Source organism: Drosophila miranda, assembly GCF_003369915.1.
Source record: "Drosophila miranda strain MSH22 chromosome Y unlocalized genomic scaffold, D.miranda_PacBio2.1 Contig_Y1_pilon, whole genome shotgun sequence".
NCBI classification, from domain to species: domain Eukaryota; kingdom Metazoa; phylum Arthropoda; class Insecta; order Diptera; family Drosophilidae; genus Drosophila; species Drosophila miranda.
This window is the reverse complement of record NW_022881603.1, coordinates 23,171,633-23,188,213: the sequence shown is the minus strand read 5'-3', so window position 1 is coordinate 23,188,213 and position 16,581 is coordinate 23,171,633. Positions and strand designations below refer to the sequence as shown.

The following is a 16,581-nucleotide window of genomic DNA, read 5'->3' as shown; positions in this document are numbered from 1 at the left end:
GCGACTGTTGCTCTGCTTCGCCAATGTTGAAAACTGCTTCCTTCCTGAGTAGATTCGTGAGCGGCCGGGCAACTTGTGCATAGCCAGGGATGAACTTTCTGAAAAAGCCTGTGAGTCCCAGAAATGCTTGAACTGCTTTAATGTCTTTGGGCGTAGCAAACCGACTGACAGCTGCTGTCTTCTCTTTGCCGGGCCAGATTCTCCCGTCCTCAATGATATGGCCCAGAAAGCTAATGCGTGGCTGCATGAAGCTACATTTCTTCCACTTGATCTTTAGGCCAAACTGCGCAGCTGTCTCCAGGACCAACTTTGTCTTCCTCATGCATACCTCGGGCGACGCGGCGTAAACAATTATGTCGTCCATATAAAGCTGCATAATGTCAGAGTTGATTAATTCTTGAAAAATATAGCTTACGAACCGAATGAACGCAGCTGGCGAGTTCTTGAATCCGAAAGGCGCTTTATTAAACTCGAATAATCCCTCCTTTGTAACAAAGGCCGTATACGACTTGCTTTGCTCTTCCATAGGCACATGGAAAAATCCGTTTTCAAGGTCCATTATGGTAAACCACTTAGCCGACTGCAGCTTTTCCAAGACTTCCTCCATGATCGGGACTGGGAAGCAGTCCAGCAATACCATGCTGTTTAACTTCCTGTAGTCTACGCAAACTCTAAGTGTACCATCTTTTTTCTTCACGACGACAACTCTGCTCGCTACATTTGAAGACGACTTGCGCACGATTCCTTGCTCGATCCATTCTTCGACTTGCTTCTTTACGGCACTGGCTTCGTCTGTTGATAAACGACTCGGTGAGTGATAAAAGGTCTTGATTACTCCGTCGGGAACTATCTTCAGTTGGATTGGAGACTGCTTTGCAACTTCTGTGGGCATTTGGTAAATGTTTCTTATCATCTGTTCAACGTCTTTTCGATATTGCGGCGGAGCTACAAAGGATGACTCTTCAGTTACATTATATATAAGAGCATGCTCATCTGTTGGCACAGGATCTGCGTCATGCTTCAAAAACGTGTATCCTTGCATATCAGCGACGAAACGGAACTTTTTAATGAAATCATGCCCCAAAAGTGCGTCGAAATCAATCTGGCTACTGGGGACTACTAAAAACTTCTGTGTGGTCTGCAACTTATCCACGGTAACTTCTGCATTAAAGTATCCAACAGGCTTTGTTGATATCTGACCCAGACCGCGCAACATAGTTGTGCACTTCAAAAGTTTAACGTTTTTCATGGTCTTCAACATACTCTCTTTGATTATGGTTACATCTGACCCTGTATCCACAAGACAGTCAACAACAATGCCGTTTATTTGAATTTTTTTCATGCGACTGCGATCCAAAATGACGCGAACTTTATCAACTTTATCACCTTCATAAGGACAGTTACGCGAAATGTGACCAGTCTGATTGCACTTAAAACACTTCGTTTCGGCTTTGCAGTCTTTGCGTTTGTGTTCTCCTGATCCACAGTTATAGCAATATTCTTTTTTACCGCTTTGCCCACTTTGCTGCTTGAAATTTTTATGCTGTTCGTTATTGCCCTTCTTCTCCGATATGTTCAAACGATCATAGATATCGAACTCTTCTTTCAAGGCCCTGAAGGTCTTACAGCGATACATGGCATACTTATACTCGTTTCTTATGTCCAGACCGTTCACAATATGGCTTATAACAGCCGCGTGTTCACCATGTCCGACTGCTGCTATTTTTCTCATCTGCAGCAAGTACTCGTGCATCGACTCACTACTCTTCCTCTTTCTTTCTTGCAGCAGCTTATGAATGTCTGCACTGTTATAGCTACATGTGAATTCATCCAATAATACGTTCTTGAGTTCCTCATAGGTGCACACGCATTCAGCTTCAAGGAAAAGCTTAGCTGCACCGGTCATTTTTCCTCTGGCCTGCACATACTTTTGCTTTTCAGTAAGCTCATATGCGTCGGCATTTTTTTCGAATATCTCAAACCATTTTTCTATGGGAACCGATTTTCCATCACAATCGCTCACAACTTTTGTAAAATTATCTGGAGCGATCTTCATTTGGATTGCTCGTTGCTCATCGCAAAGCACTTTCAAACTTAGCAACTTTATCATTTGATCAATCTTGCCATCAGTATTGTTTTCCGCATTTTCTAAATCTTCCATCTCGTTTGCACTCGGGCGCGACGTTCCTGGTATAGCTTCTTCCTTCTCTCTCTTTCCAGTGCAACGGCGGCGGTGTTTGCATCATTTTGCGGCTCTTTTCGACTTGTGTCTGTGTACCCGACGAGTGCTTGTCTTTTCTGTTTATAAGTGTGTATCACACACAACGTGTCTGTGCGTGTTTTTTCTGCTTGCGTACGTACTGCGCACGGACAAGGCGACGCTGCGGCGCGACAATGAATTTCACAATTTTCCAACCGATTTAAACGACCGATCTTTTATTAAACTCCGTGTCTACTGTTAGGCTCACAGAATTTGGATTGTTCAACTTAATGTTTATAGCCACCAACAACAACTTTACAACTTTATGTACATAGCTACAAACAACAACTTTAACAACTTTTCAACAATCCTCTTTTTGCATCAGCTTCTGCTTTCTTCTGTTTTTCTTTTTCTGCACCTAGACCAGATTTGCCCTATATGTCATGTATATTCTCGATTTATAATGAATCTCAACAATAAAATGGCGACCTTTTTGCATATTTTGTGGTTCTTTTCATCCTTCAATCAGCATGGAAGCTCAATTGTAAACTCTGGATTAAAATTGAACAATAATAAAAATGTGTTCGTGTAACCTCTTGGCGTGTGCACCTCTTGGCAATTTGCGTTAAAATGTTGTTGGGAGGGTGGGGGGGGGGGGGGGGCGTAGGGGGGGGTGTGTGTGGGGGTACTAACAACAAATTTCGAACGCGGAACATTAACAAAGGAATTGTGTAACGAACATAATCAGATTACTTGCCGTCGGGGCAAGCCATCTGAAACAGAAACTGAACGATGGTGCGAGTGGGACGGCCAGTCATGCGGTCCTTCAGCAAATATGGGAGCGGATTGTAGCGCGTCAGCATGCCCACGTTGCGGATGTCCAGGTGGGCCCAGTCGACGCACGGCACCAGCTCGTGCAGAACGGCGGCAGCGATGCAGCTGGAGGCGGGGCCACTTCCGCGGTTGCTGATGTCAAAAGTCTCGTTCGGCATGATCAGCTCCTTGAAGTAGCGCCACAGGGGCAGACGCCAAACGCGATCCCCCGTAAGGGCACCGGCCTTCTCGAACTGCTTGTAGACGAATTTCGAATTGCTGAAAATCCCGGCTGCTGCTCCGCCCAGCGCTGGGCAGACGGCGTAGCCCACTGTAGCAATGTCCACGACCATGCGCGGCTTGTAGATCGTCTGGGCGTAGAGCAAGGGATCGGCCATGGCCATCACACCAGCCTTGCTGACGTCCACGAAGCCGAGAGTTTTTCCATTGAGGAGGGACACCACGTCGCCAGGCTTGGCCGCCATTCCGGAGGGCATGTTCTCGCACAGCGGCAGCAGTGCCGTTATGTTTAGGGGCAGCGATAGGCCGGCGGCGGCTCGGATGACGCCCACGCAGGCGGCTGCACCGGACATGCAGCCGCGGTACATGGACAAGCAGTCCTTGGGACGGAGGCAGAGGCCCCCGCTGTTGAATGTGATGCCCTTGCCCAGCAGGAGGATGGGCTTGTCCTCGGGTGCGGTGCCGCAGTAGGCGATTTCCAAGATGATCGGCGGCTCGCAGCTGCCCTTGGCCACCATCAAGAAGCTGTTCAAGCTCTTGGACTCGATCCAGTCCATGCTGCGTACCTCCACGGGTACCCCGCAGGGGCACAGGGCATCCACCGTTGACTGGGCGAAGATTGTGGGCGTCATCTGATTGGCCGGCGTATCGGCCAGGCGACGGGCCAGGTTCTGCGATTCGGCCTTGAACAGGCCCCGCATCCAGGCATCCGAGTCGGGAGAGTCGTACAGCTCCAGTTTGGAAATGAGTGTGCGGTCCCGACGGCGCTTGTTGGTGTTGTAGCGCCAGACGGCCAAGGCGCTCCCCTCGGCCGCCTGCTCCGCATACTCCATCGACTCCACGAAGACATCTGTGCAGCCCTGCAGTTGAAGGGCACGAGCCCCCACGCCGGCAGCGACGCGAGCGTTCTCCATTCCCTCGTCGATCATCTCCAGGTCGTTGAAGCCGGCCCCCTCCTGTCCCTCTCCGACCACGGCCACCGCACGGAACTCCGCATCCACGTTCATAAAGACACGGCCTTTTCCCAGCTGGCCACTCAGGCCCGTCTCGCGTATTAGATCAGTGATCTTACCCTGGACGCGATCGTCAAACTTCTCGCCGGATGGTGTCATCTTGGGCTGGCGGTCGCCCTCCTTGGCGTACACGCCCACCACAACGCCTTTGATCACCGCGTCACATTTCTCGGCGTAGTGCCGTCGCTGTTCCACATCTCTGCGTCTGGCCAGGAATGTGTGCTGGACACGCCTGCACAGGGCGTGCATCAAGCGTACAGACTTCATCGCTTAATGATAGTGACAGTCCCTCGCGACAGGTTACGAAAGTTCTCTTATTTTTCAGACAGTTCCAGACAAATTTTGCTTTTTTCCGAATAAAAAAAATGTAAATCTAAAAAATAGAGAGAATAGATGTGCTTCCAACAGCTGATTCGAAAGGAATGAGATATCCCAAGGCTCAAGCTCTGGCAGGGAAACATTGCCAACGCCTGCTGAGATTCGAGGAATTTATGAATTTCCGAACAAAACGAAGAATAGGTCTCCGAAGAATAGGTCTCAAATCGAGGGAAGTATTCCACAGACATACATTTATATTTCGCGTAATCAAAAGAAACAAAAGATTTATCCCTCATCGGAATCGGATTGATTTGTCGGCTTGAGGCTGCCAAAGACCGTGGCCGGTATGGCCTTTTGTTCGAAGCGCAGTTTCTTCATGATGAGGCCCTCGTCATCGGTTTTGGTTGTGGCCTGGCCTGCCTCGGCCTGGTCTCCACTCGGCTGCTGCAGGTCCTTCTCCTCATCGTCGTCGTCGTCCTCGCTGTCGCCAATATCAATCTCATCCGGATTGACGACTGTATTTTCCTTGCCCTTGGCCCCGCCCTGGGTCTCGCCGCGCACAAACATGATATTGGAGGCAGCCTTCTCGGCGGGCTTCTGCTTGGCCTCGGCCGCCGCCTGGCGGGCCTTCTCCTCGAGCAGCCGCATGGCATCCGGTCCGGAGCCAGCACCAGCATCGGCAGCCACACCATTCGTGTTCGTGTTGACAAACTGGGCAGCCATCATGTTGACATGAGTGTTGTAGGTGGCCTGAACGGAACGCTTGATCCGCAGCATTTCACGCATCGTATCCTCGTTGCCATGACGCACCTCGAACTCCTTCCAGGTCTGCCAGAAGTCCGCCGTGATGCGGGGATCGCACACCTGTTGGGACAAAGCAGAAGAGAGCTTAGAATATTGACGATCCAACGGTTAAATGTTAACTCACCTGTGAGCAATGGGCGTAGATGGCCCTGGCTCGATCCACCTCGACCAGCTTCGTCTCCAGCTCGGCGAATTTGACGCACATGTGGCGCATATGCTGCTCGGGCAGAGCCTCGATGGCCTTCTCGTAGATCTCCCTGGTGCGTGGCAGGCCGTAGATCTTGGCGGCCTTCTTCACGAATATGTTGTACATGTCGAACATCTCCTCTTCCTTGACGGCGGACGTGGCGCGATCGTAGACGGACATGGCATGCCGGGCCAGGCCGTGCTCCTCCTCCAGCTTCGCGTAGAGAAGGTAAAAGTACTTGGCATGCTCAGCGGGACACTGATCCAGGCACTGTTCGAAGAGGTCGCGGGCCCGCTCCAGCTTTGTGCCCCAGTAGCGCGCGAGGAACTTGCTTAGATACGAGTTCCAGATGTCGTACACATTCGGCCACTTAAACAGGGCAATGCCCTTCTCGTAGGCCCGATAGGCCTCCTCGAAGTAGTTGTGCTCTTCGAGTAACATGCCATAGTTGATGATCACCTGCGGCGTGCAGATCTTCAGGTCGATGATGCGCTCGTAGACGGCCTTGCAGGTCTTGAAGGTGCCAAAGGACTCCTCCAGATCGGCGTACATGGACCACACCTTCAGGGATCTGTGGAGGCGCGACTGCACTGTCTCCGAGTCGTCGTTATACGCCACCTTCCGCTTGGGCATGGCCGTGGCACGTTGCATCAGCTTGAGGGCTGCCTCGAACTGCTGCTGGCGCAGCTCCATCTCCGCCCACTCGCACCTCACGGCGGCCAGATCCTCCACCTTGACGTACTCCACCTCGGTGCCCCGCTCGAAGACCACGCGGGCGTCCTCCACCTGGCCATTGGACTCGTAGAACTTGGCAAACTCCACCCAGAGGGTGTGCAGCTTTCCCACGCCAGCTTGGGCTGGACTGTCTGCACGACCTCGGTGTAGGTGTTGATGATCTCCGTGGGCTTGTCCTCGTACAGGTTGACAACTTGTCACTTGTGCCACTCGTGAACGTTGTGCGGATTCTGGCGCAGCAGGACACTGTTCAGCAGCAGCAGACGCCTCTCCATGAGGTATTCGAAGCGCGACAGGCGCAGCTCCACATCGATGTCGTCCTCCTCGGTGGCCTCCTCGTTCTTGGACACCTCCTCCATGCGCTTGTTCAACGACAGCTCCTCGAACTGCGCGTACTCGTCAAAAACTTGGGTAAAGTCCCGCACTGTGGTCACCGTTTGAATGGCCTCCTCGTAGATGTCCCTGGCCCGGTCGAACAGCCCCGAGCGCACATAGTAGTCGGCCAGGGAGTTCCACAGGTGTCCGAGTTGATCTGTGTACCGCCGCAGGCCGCCTCTGATGATTGCGTCCACATTCAGGGAGTGCACCTTGTGCGGGTTCTTCGAGATGAGGTCGCACAGCTCGTTCCACAGCTGGTGGTTGGACTTGCCGTGCTTCGACACGAAATGCTCGTCCACTATGTCGGCCAGCTGCTGGTCCGCCTCGTCCAGCTTCTCCACCTGCTGCAGGTACTCCACATACTCCTCGGCATCCTCCGGAAACAGCTTCAGATAGCGCCTGTACACCCTCAGCGCCGTCTCGGGCATGTCGAAGCGTTGCACGAACTTCAGGAACAGCGGCCAGATCCTGCCGTGCTGTGTGATGGGCAGTGCCCTCAGCGCCCGGTCGAAGACGTGCCGCGTGCGGGTCACCTTGCATTGGGTGGTCATAAAGACGCCATAGTCGATCCAGATGCGCGGCATCTTGTGCATGAAGACGAGGGCCCGTTCGAACGTGTTGTTCACCTGCTCGTACATGGGATCTGTGGGTATCTTTCCCCGGACCTGCTTCCTTCGCGTTCGCAGATAGTTGTACCAAATCTTGTAGCTGCCGGGCAGCTCCTTCAGGGCGCGCTCGTACACCAGATTCACACCATTATTGGGCGCCTTGGCCTTTTGATCTATGTAGCGAAGCCAGTGCTTCACGGAGTAGGCATTCCTCAGAATTTCCTCCTCATAGGGCAGATATTCCTCTTCCTAAAAAGAACACCGTACCGTAACGGAGTGTCAAACAAACGTCAAACTGTATTTACTACGTAATACTAACAAAATTGAGTTCCGCTTTTGAGGTTTTCCCGGTTTTTGCTACCATTTTCGCGGCGAAAATTAGCAATTTTCACAAAACACCAAAAGCCGCAAAACGTTTTTCTGAGCGTCGCAAAAACAGCTGTTCGAAAAGAGTTGCCACGTAGGAGTCAGAAAATACAAAAATACAAAAATACCATAATATAAAAAGAAAGTGGGCCGCAAATAACCTGCTATTGATTCTTGTTGCATGCGAAGATATCGATAGGTGATACCCCATAGAAGCGGTGAGGAGGAAAGAAGTTTAAACAGAGTGGCAAGGCCAAAATTTAAGGGGAAAAGGTTAGCGAAGAGTGGCGCCACCTGGTCCTGGAGAGTGAGAGTTCCGCGCGCTCTCCAGAGCCGTTATGAGAGAAATATTTCCGATCTCATCCCATAACGGAGTCCCGAAGCCAACTCACCCATACCCCAAAGAAAAGAGAGCCGCCAGCAGCCCGAATCAGGCCATGCCCTTGAACCTAGTTCAAGGGCGATAGAAGAGAGAGCGATGGGGATCAGCGGCCCGGGAGCATTAAACAGAGCAGCTAAGCCAAGAGGGGGTGCAGAGAAAGAAATTCCCGCAACGGAGGAGCATGCGCGCCGGACTTAGTGATCTAGTGATTTTTTTTTGTTCTGAAAGAAAAAGTGAGTGGCCACTACTCAGTGGCCATCACCCTGAAAAAAAGATAAATAAATCCGTGATTCCAGGGGATCCAGATCAGTGAGAGACCAGGAACCAGGACTAGCGGGACGGGAAAGAGACCCAAGAAGCATAAGAGTGAGTCCGCTCCAAAGGGGGGAGTAAAGAAACCACAAATTTATTTTTTTTGTTGGCCAATCCGTAGGGAATATGTCACAGCTCCGCCATCCTGGCTTGCTTTTTGCTGGGCTCGAAGACAGAATCCTGGCCACGTAGAGCGGGTCCCTCGCCCATTTAGGGAGAGAAAAAAAAAGCATCAATCAACTTATTTACTCCCATTATTTATTTTTGTTAGACGTCTCCATTTATATGTATATGTTAATCCCCTAATTTAAGTCCGCCCATATTATATCTATATGTAACTTATTTATATTTATTATATTAATTATTCCTATTTATCTATTTATCTATTAACCGCCCGTAATGATAAGATGAAGGGGGAATGAATAGGCAGGCTTAGTGTAGCGATAATACCGTGTAAAAGTAGGAAATTTAAGTGAAAATTATAACGAAGAAAATGAATTGCTAAGCGTTTCATATGGGGGGAAGAGGAGCCACAGCAACGAGAGGGTAAGGCTGCTGCACATGGCAGGGAGATCCAAAACGTTGTTATTCAGATCTCAGGTAGGGTGGGTACATCAGTAAAAACATCGACACCTCGACCTGGTCCACGTCTGTGTTGAAGGAAGTTACTGTAATGTTGTTTGTCGAGTAGAGTCCGTTTGCAGTTTTTTTTGTCGGTTACTTTTGTTGTTTCAATTTGTTCGAGATGTCCAATTAGTTGGTATATTGTGCGACCTGAGGGCTTGGGAAGTACCCAGCCCTGGGATAACTGGCTAGCCGGCCTTTCCCCGAAGAAAACAAAGGTTCGTAACAATAATGGCGCCCAACTTGAGACAGGGAAGTGGACTCGCAGACCTGGCTCTACCATCAAAGAGGGAGAGTACGGATGCGAATCACACAGACGTCGAAGAAAGTATAAATATCCAGCAGAGAAGATAGATCTCGAGTGGTATTTTGCAATCTGCGGTCCATCGGTGTTCCGGTGGCCTGTGAGGGACTCGACGAGTTGGCTCACAGAAGCACGGCGCTGAGGGATCTGAGGATGCAAAGAAAATCCACAAAGTAAAAGGTTTTTTTTTGTGTTTGATGATTCGGCACTTATCTGACAACGGGAAGCGGGAAATCTCAAGAGGGGCTTTGGTTTGGCACTGGCAGAGAAGAATCCACAAGCCAGTTAGCAACCGGCCCGGTGCCTGGTGTGCAAAATGAGAGCCTGAAGAAGAAAAAAGAAATACCCGAAGTTAGGATATGGACAGAAAGATTTCTGTTTTTCGCTTCCCATGCTTACCGCTGGATGCAGTCGGAGGGTAGATTCTCAATGAGATTTTTGTTCTGAGTGGCCCGTGGGACAGAAGTCGGCCACGCGTTGCACTCGGAGCAGCTACAACATCCCGCAACGAACATTCAGTAGGGAAGTAGGCGGAAACAGCGACTGTAGGGAAGTGAGCGCGCTTGACTCTTAATCTTCCAAGGAAGATAAAATTAGTCAACAGCGCTCGCAAAGTTCTAGACGTTGGACAGGAAAAGACGTAGAACACCATGTGCGGAGGTGGCCCTAGTAGTAGTTGTGGTTCCTTTCCCCTTATTATTGTTTTGCCGTATTAAGTGTTTTTGTGCTGAAGATCAGTGAGCTAGCGTAATAGGTAGTGTTTATGCGATTGTTCTGAAAGAAGAATAGATAATTGTAGTGAATAAAAAAATAAATAGGATAGCGTGTACAACTTGCGGTCTAAGCAGAAAATGACCCGCAGGACTCCTCCACCAGGTAACCTCCAAGGACAGATGCAAGGCGGTGACACACAGGGCGCTGAGGGCGTGGAGACGACAGCTGGAATTTGCCAGGCCAATCGAACGCACTGCCGTCCGAGATTCTCTCAGGAGTAAATGTCGCCATAGCGCAAGCACAGGAGACGTGGAGAGGCAGCATGGCAGATACCCTGAGTAAGACGCTTCAGGAGTCGATCCGTCGCGGCTTTATGGAGCTGATGGGGGCCATAACAGAGGTGATGGCGCCTCTGCGCCAGAACGTGGAATTGATCCAAGACCTGAGATTGGAAAGAGACCAGAATGAAATCAAGGATAATAATGGCGATCAGCAGCCTCTAGCTCACCTCAGGCAGAAGCCGAGCACAGGGAGCATTCCCAAAAGGTCAAAGGACGATGACGCATGGAATTCCCAGTCGCCTTAAAGGAAGCCGGCGAGGTTGAGCCAGAACTGGCGCCGAGGAATAGGCGATGCGGACCTGGATCCAGGTGCTGGAAGGCAGAGACGGGAGACATCAGGAGACGGCGGAGGTCCAACAGATCTGCCACCATTTGAAAGGAGAGATGATTGGAGAGGAGCGAGATGGGACGCGTCGACAAATGGGAAATCCACTTCGACGGAGATGGAGACCCAAATAAGATGACGGTGCAGGACTTCGTTCCTCCGTAGGCAGAACCGACGGTCGTGGGACGAGGTCCTTGACAACTTTCACCATCTCGTCAAAGGACAAGCGGCGGAGTGGTATTGGCAATTTGTCCGAGAACGGCCTCCGGAAGTATGGAGGATTTGAAGGACGAGTTGGTGTCCCGGTTCCGAGCAGTGGGTGGCGAGTTCGAGCGGCGCACCTTGCATGAGCGACGACAACAATCTGGCGAATCTGTGGAAGAGTACTTTAGAGCGATGCGCAGGCTGGCAGCTAGACTCACCACACCTTTGGTTGAGTCCGAAATGGTGCGAGTCTTGAAGAAGGGACTCGATGACGAGATCGCCCGCTACGTTTACGCGATCCGAGTCCGAAACGTGGAGCAGCTGAGGGAAGAGTGCCTGGAAGTGGAGTACCACTTTCGCGGACGCGAGCAGAAGTCGACGTTCCGTCCTGCGCCGAAATTCCAATCAGCCGGGAAGCGAGTGGAGGAGCTAGAGCCGGAAACGGAGTTTCTGGATGAAGACGAAGCAAGGATAGTAGAAGAAACTCACCTGGCGAACAAACCCAGGCTGTGTTGCTGGAATTGCGGCCAGGTCGACCACGGGTTCCGAGACTGCGTGGCGAAGGAACGCAAAATATTCTGTTACCGCTGCGGAAAGCCAGAAATGTTTACTCCAACGTGTCCAAATTGCTCGGGAAACGCACGAGCGGGCATGATGAAAGCGGGAGATCAGCGCTCGGGACAGAAGCCCGCGAAGAAATGAACGATGGTCCACTAATCAATATAGAAATTAAGAATAATAACCCGAATAAATTTATTAAAAATAGTTTGAAGTTCATACCGGCCGAAGAGAGGATGAGGAGATACATACAAATTCGAAACCAGATCTTCGATGACAGGCAGCTGGAGGGGATGCGCGGTGTCAGTCGTAGACTCCAAAAGGCCCGTTCCAGAATTAAGGAAAGGCGACAGACTCGCAAAGAGGTGGCCGAGGCAGTCAGACGAGGAGCAGGACGCGATCCCAGAGTGTTTGCCGAAGTGCAGATAAGAGGACATCGGATTGCTGGACTCCTAGATACTGGGGCATCCGTTAGTGTCTTAGGAAAGGGCAGCCGTGAACTCCTTGCCGACCTCGAGGTGGAAATGGACAATTATGTCTCGATCATCAAGACAGCCTCTGGAGAAGACAGGTCCATAATCGGCAATACCAAACTCTGCGTAGGATATAACGGAATGAATAAAGAGATCTTGTTTTACGTATGCCCGTACCTAGAGCAAGCCATGTACTTGGGTACTGATTTCTGGAGATCCTTCGCGCTGGCTCCCACAGTCCTCGGAGAAGAGCCCAGTAGATCCGGGGAGGCCCAAGTAGGCGAGACCCAAATGTCACAAATCAGCCAGTACGCCGAACATCGCCAGGAGGACATGGATGTGGAAGCTTGGACCCTGGAAGACACGGAAACCGAAGAGCCGGAGAAGGTAAAAAAGGAGTTTCTGACCTATGAGGATGCCGGATTAGGAACAACGACGGTAGAGCAGCATCGGATCCAGTTGATCGAGGGCGCAGAACCATTTAAAGATCGGCCTCAATCCCCAGTAATGCAGGAGGTCATCTGGACCGAGGTGGATAAAATGCTGGAACTAGGAGTGATCGAGGTAAGCAATAGTCCATGGAGCAATCGGACGACGGTGGTGCGAAAGCCAAACAAAAATAGATTCTGTTTGGACGCGCGGAAACTGAATCAGCTCACCGTAAAAGATGATTACCCTCTTCCTAGCATCGAGGGTATACTATCCAGGATTGACCAGACATATTACATTTCCAGCGTCAACCTCAAATTCGCATTCTGGCAAATTAAATTGGACCCAGAAAGCCGGAAGTGCACCGCATTTACAGTTGCAGGCCGTCCGCTGTATCAATTCGTGATGATGCCCTTCGGTCTGTGTAACGCTGCCCAGAGGTTATGCAGAGTGATGGATAAGGTAATCCCGACTCAGCTCAGATCAAACGTTTTCGTTTATTTGGACGATCTTTTGGTGATAGCTGCGGATTTCCAGACGCATCTGCGATATCTTCGATTGGTGGCCCAGTGCATGAAAAGAGCGAATTTGACGATAGGTCTAAAAAAAATCCAAATTCTGCTTTAAGTCGCTGAAATACCTGGGGTTTATCATCGGAGGCGGCACGCTCCAAATGGATCCCGATAGGGTTGTGGCTATACAAAAGATCCCGATCCCGAGTTCAGTGAAGGAGCTACGGAGCTTTATAGGAACCGCAGGGTGGTATAGGCGCTTCATCAAGGACTTCGCCACCATCGCGGTACCGTTAACAGATGCTCTGAAGAAGCATCCGCGCGGAAAGTTTTCCTTGCCAACGGAAGCGAGGGCGGCCATAGAATCCCTGAAAAAGGTGCTCACCACGTCTCCTGTATTAGTCCATGCCGACTTTAAACGTCATTTCTACATCCAGTGCGACGCCTCAAATTTTTGAGTGGGAGCAGTGCTTTTTCAGCTGGATGATGACAAAGCGGAGCGCCCAGTGGCATTCTTTTCTTCCAAGCTGAACAAACATCAAATAAATTATTCGGTAACGGAGAAAGAATGCTTAGCTGCGGTATTGGCGATTGAAAGATTCAGGCCATATGTGGAATTGATGGCGTTCACGGTAATCACTGACCACGCCAGCCTTAAATGGCTAATGTCACTCAAGGACCTGAATGGGCGTCTAGCGAGATGGTCATTGCGGCTGCAGAGGTTCGACTTTGAAATCGAACACAGCAAGGGAGTCGAAAATATAGTGGCGGATACACTATCGCGCTGCATCGAGGAGGTGGTCCTAGACCCAGCGGAAATCCTCGGATTCCAGACGACCGAATTCAAATCAACGGAATACCAGGAGTTGAAAGAAGAAATCTGCAGGAACAAAGAATTATTGCCTGACCTGCGAATAGACGGGGACCTGGTATTCAAGCGAATGGCCTTCGCGAAAATCGACGACCAAGTGGAAGGTTCCATGTGCAAATTATGGATTCCCGCGTCACTGACGAAAACCCTCATCGCGAAGGCCCACGAAGACCACACAGCTGGACACGGTGGAATGAAGAAGACCTTGCATAGGTTAAAAAGGCACTACTACTGGCCGGCGATGACGGCACAAGTGTGGGAATACGTCCGAAGCTGCACCGAATGCAAGGAATCCAAAGCTCCCAATTACCGTAGCCAAGTCGGGATCGGTCAGAAAGTGGTCACGGAGAGGCCATTCCAAAAGATCTACATAGACTTCCTGGGAAAGTATCCCAGGTCAAAAAGGGGACAGGCCTGGATTTTCGTCGTCGTAGACCACTTTTCAAAATGTACCTTCTTGAAGGCGATGAGAGAGGCGACCGCTGCGAACGTCGTTCAATTCCTGGTGCAAGAGGTCTTCTACAAATTCGGGGTGCCAGTGGTGATCCACTCCGACAACGGAAAGCAGTTCCTGTCGAAGACGTTCATGGACATGGTCAGCGGCTTCGGGATCCGACACATGCGCACAGCAGTCTACTCGCCGCAAAGCAATGCAGCCGAGAGAGTAAATCGGACGATACTCGCTGCAATAAGGACACATTTGGAGAAGGATCACAGAGACTGGGACATCTACCTACCGGAGATCGAACTGTCAATCCGTGACTCGGTGCACGAAGCCACTGGCGTAACGCCGTTTTCGATGTATTTGGACAACAGATGTTTCTGAATGGGAACTGCTATAAGCTGGCGAGGAAGCTGCAGTCTTTGACGGAACATGAAGTGCACGCATTAGATCCCGCGGATAAGCGACACCTCATTCGCGAGCAAATTAAACGCAGCCTACACCAAGCGTATGAGCGGAGCAGCCAGCGTTACAACAAACTGGCCCGAGTCTTTTTCGCCAGACCTGGCCAAGAAGTCTACAGGCGCAACTTCACCCTCAGCGACTTTGGCAGAAGCTACAACGCCAAGTTCGCCCGGAAATTCCTAAAATGCAGAGTCGTACGTCCAGTAGGGAATAAGGCATACGAGCTGGAGGATCTGTCGGTGAGGCCGGTGGGGATTTTTTACGCCAAAGACCTAAAATTGTAGCGAAAACTTCAGACTGAGTCAGAAACATGGGAAACGCACTCACGTAGGGAATATCCGATCAGTGGGTGTAAGCCTACGTTGGGCGCTGCAAGATCCTAGGCACCATAATGTCCGGGAAGGCCAGCAGTTTTAGGGAAACGTGTAACTCTTCGATGTTTGCGAATAATTCTCCGCGGCTCGAATTTTCGCTAGGTGTTGCATGCGAAGATATCGATAGGTGATATCCCATAGAAGCGGTGAGGAGGAAAGAAGTTCGAACATAGTGGCAAGGCCAAAATTTAAGGGGAAACGGTTAGCAGGAGTGGCGCCACCTGGTCCTGGAGAGTGAGAGTTCCGCGCGCTCTCCGGAGCCGTTATGAGAGAAGATTTCCGATTTCATCCCATAACGGAGTCCCGAAGCCAACTCACCCACACCCCAAAGAAACAGAGCCGCCAGCAGCCCGAATCAGGCCATGCCCTTGAACCTAGTTCAAGGGCGATAGAAGAGAGAGCGATGGGATCAGCGGCCCGGGAGCATTAAACAGAGCAGCTAAGCCAAGAGGGGGTCAGAGTAAAAATTTCCCGCAACGGAGGAGAATGCGCGCCGGTTGACGGAGAAAGTGACGTGATTTTTTAGTTTTGAAAGAAAAAGTGAGTGGGATGAGGATGGAGTAGTGGCCATCACCCGATAAAAGATAAATAAATCTGTGATTCCAGGAGATCAAGATCAGTGAAACACCAGGAACTTTAGAGCTGACCAGCGGGACGGAAAGTAGACCCAAAAAGCACAAGAGTGAGTCCGCTCCAAAGGGGAGTAAAGAAACCCCAAATTTATTCTTTTTGTTGGCAAATCCATAGGGAATAGGTCACAGCTCCGCCATCCTGGGTGGGGTTTGCTGGTCTCGAAGAAACTATCCTGGCCACGTAGTGCGGGTCCCTCGACCATTTAGGGAGAGAAAAAAAATCATCAATCAACATATTTACTCCCATTATTTATTTTTGTTAGACGTCTCCATTTATATGTATATGTTAATCCCCTAATTTAAGTCCGTCCATATCTATTTATATATGTAACTTATTTATATTTATTATATTAATTATTCCTATTTATCTATTTATTTATTAACCGCCCGTAATGATAAGATGAAGGGGGAATGAATAGGCAGGCTTAGTGTAGCGATGATACCGTGTAAAAGTAGGAAATTGAAGTGAAAATTATAACGAAGAAAATGAATTGGTAAGCGTTTCATATGGGGGAAGAGGAGCCACAGCAACGAGAGGGTAAGGCTGCTGCACATGGCAGGGAGATCCAAAACGTTGTTATTCAGATCTCAGGTAGGGAGGGTACGTCAGGGGTAAAAACATCGACACCTCGACCTGGTCCACGTCTGTGTTGAAGGAAGTTACTGTAATGATGTTTGTCAAGTAGAGTACGTTTGCAGTTTTTTTTTGTCGGTTACTTTTGTTGTTTCAATTTGTTCGAGATGTCCAATTAGTTGGTATATTGTGCGACCTGAGGGCTTGGGAAGTACCCAGCCCTGGGATGACTGGCTAGCCGGCCTTGCCACGAAGAAAACAAAGGTTCGTAACACATATTATATTTTTAGTTGCTGAAAGCTCTGCAAAATGAAACCCAAGCGATATATTAGCACACACATCTCTGCCGATAGACCTATCGATATCACAAATAGCCGAACACG

At 50.2% G+C, this 16,581-nt stretch overlaps 1 protein-coding gene, 1 long non-coding RNA gene and 1 pseudogene across 2 annotated transcripts; 1 reads left to right on the top strand and 2 right to left on the bottom strand.

Annotated features, from left to right (window-relative positions):
• Positions 1–2,628: 2,628 nt before the first annotated feature.
• LOC117190615 (cytosol aminopeptidase-like) lies at positions 2,629–4,672 on the bottom strand. The gene has a single exon (XM_033395665.1). The coding sequence runs from the start codon at positions 4,531–4,533 to the stop codon at positions 2,950–2,952; it is 1,584 nt and encodes a 527-aa protein (XP_033251556.1). The 5' UTR covers positions 4,534–4,672; the 3' UTR covers positions 2,629–2,949.
• Positions 4,673–4,808: 136 nt separating this feature from the next.
• On the bottom strand, positions 4,809–7,739 carry LOC117190614 (annotated as a pseudogene).
• A 15-nt stretch (positions 7,740–7,754) lies between these two features.
• LOC117190616 lies at positions 7,755–8,620 on the top strand. The gene is made up of 3 exons (XR_004473770.1): positions 7,755–8,277; positions 8,341–8,410; positions 8,478–8,620. It is a non-coding gene; the product is annotated as an uncharacterized LOC117190616 (long non-coding RNA).
• The last annotated feature ends 7,961 nt before the right edge of the window (positions 8,621–16,581 follow it).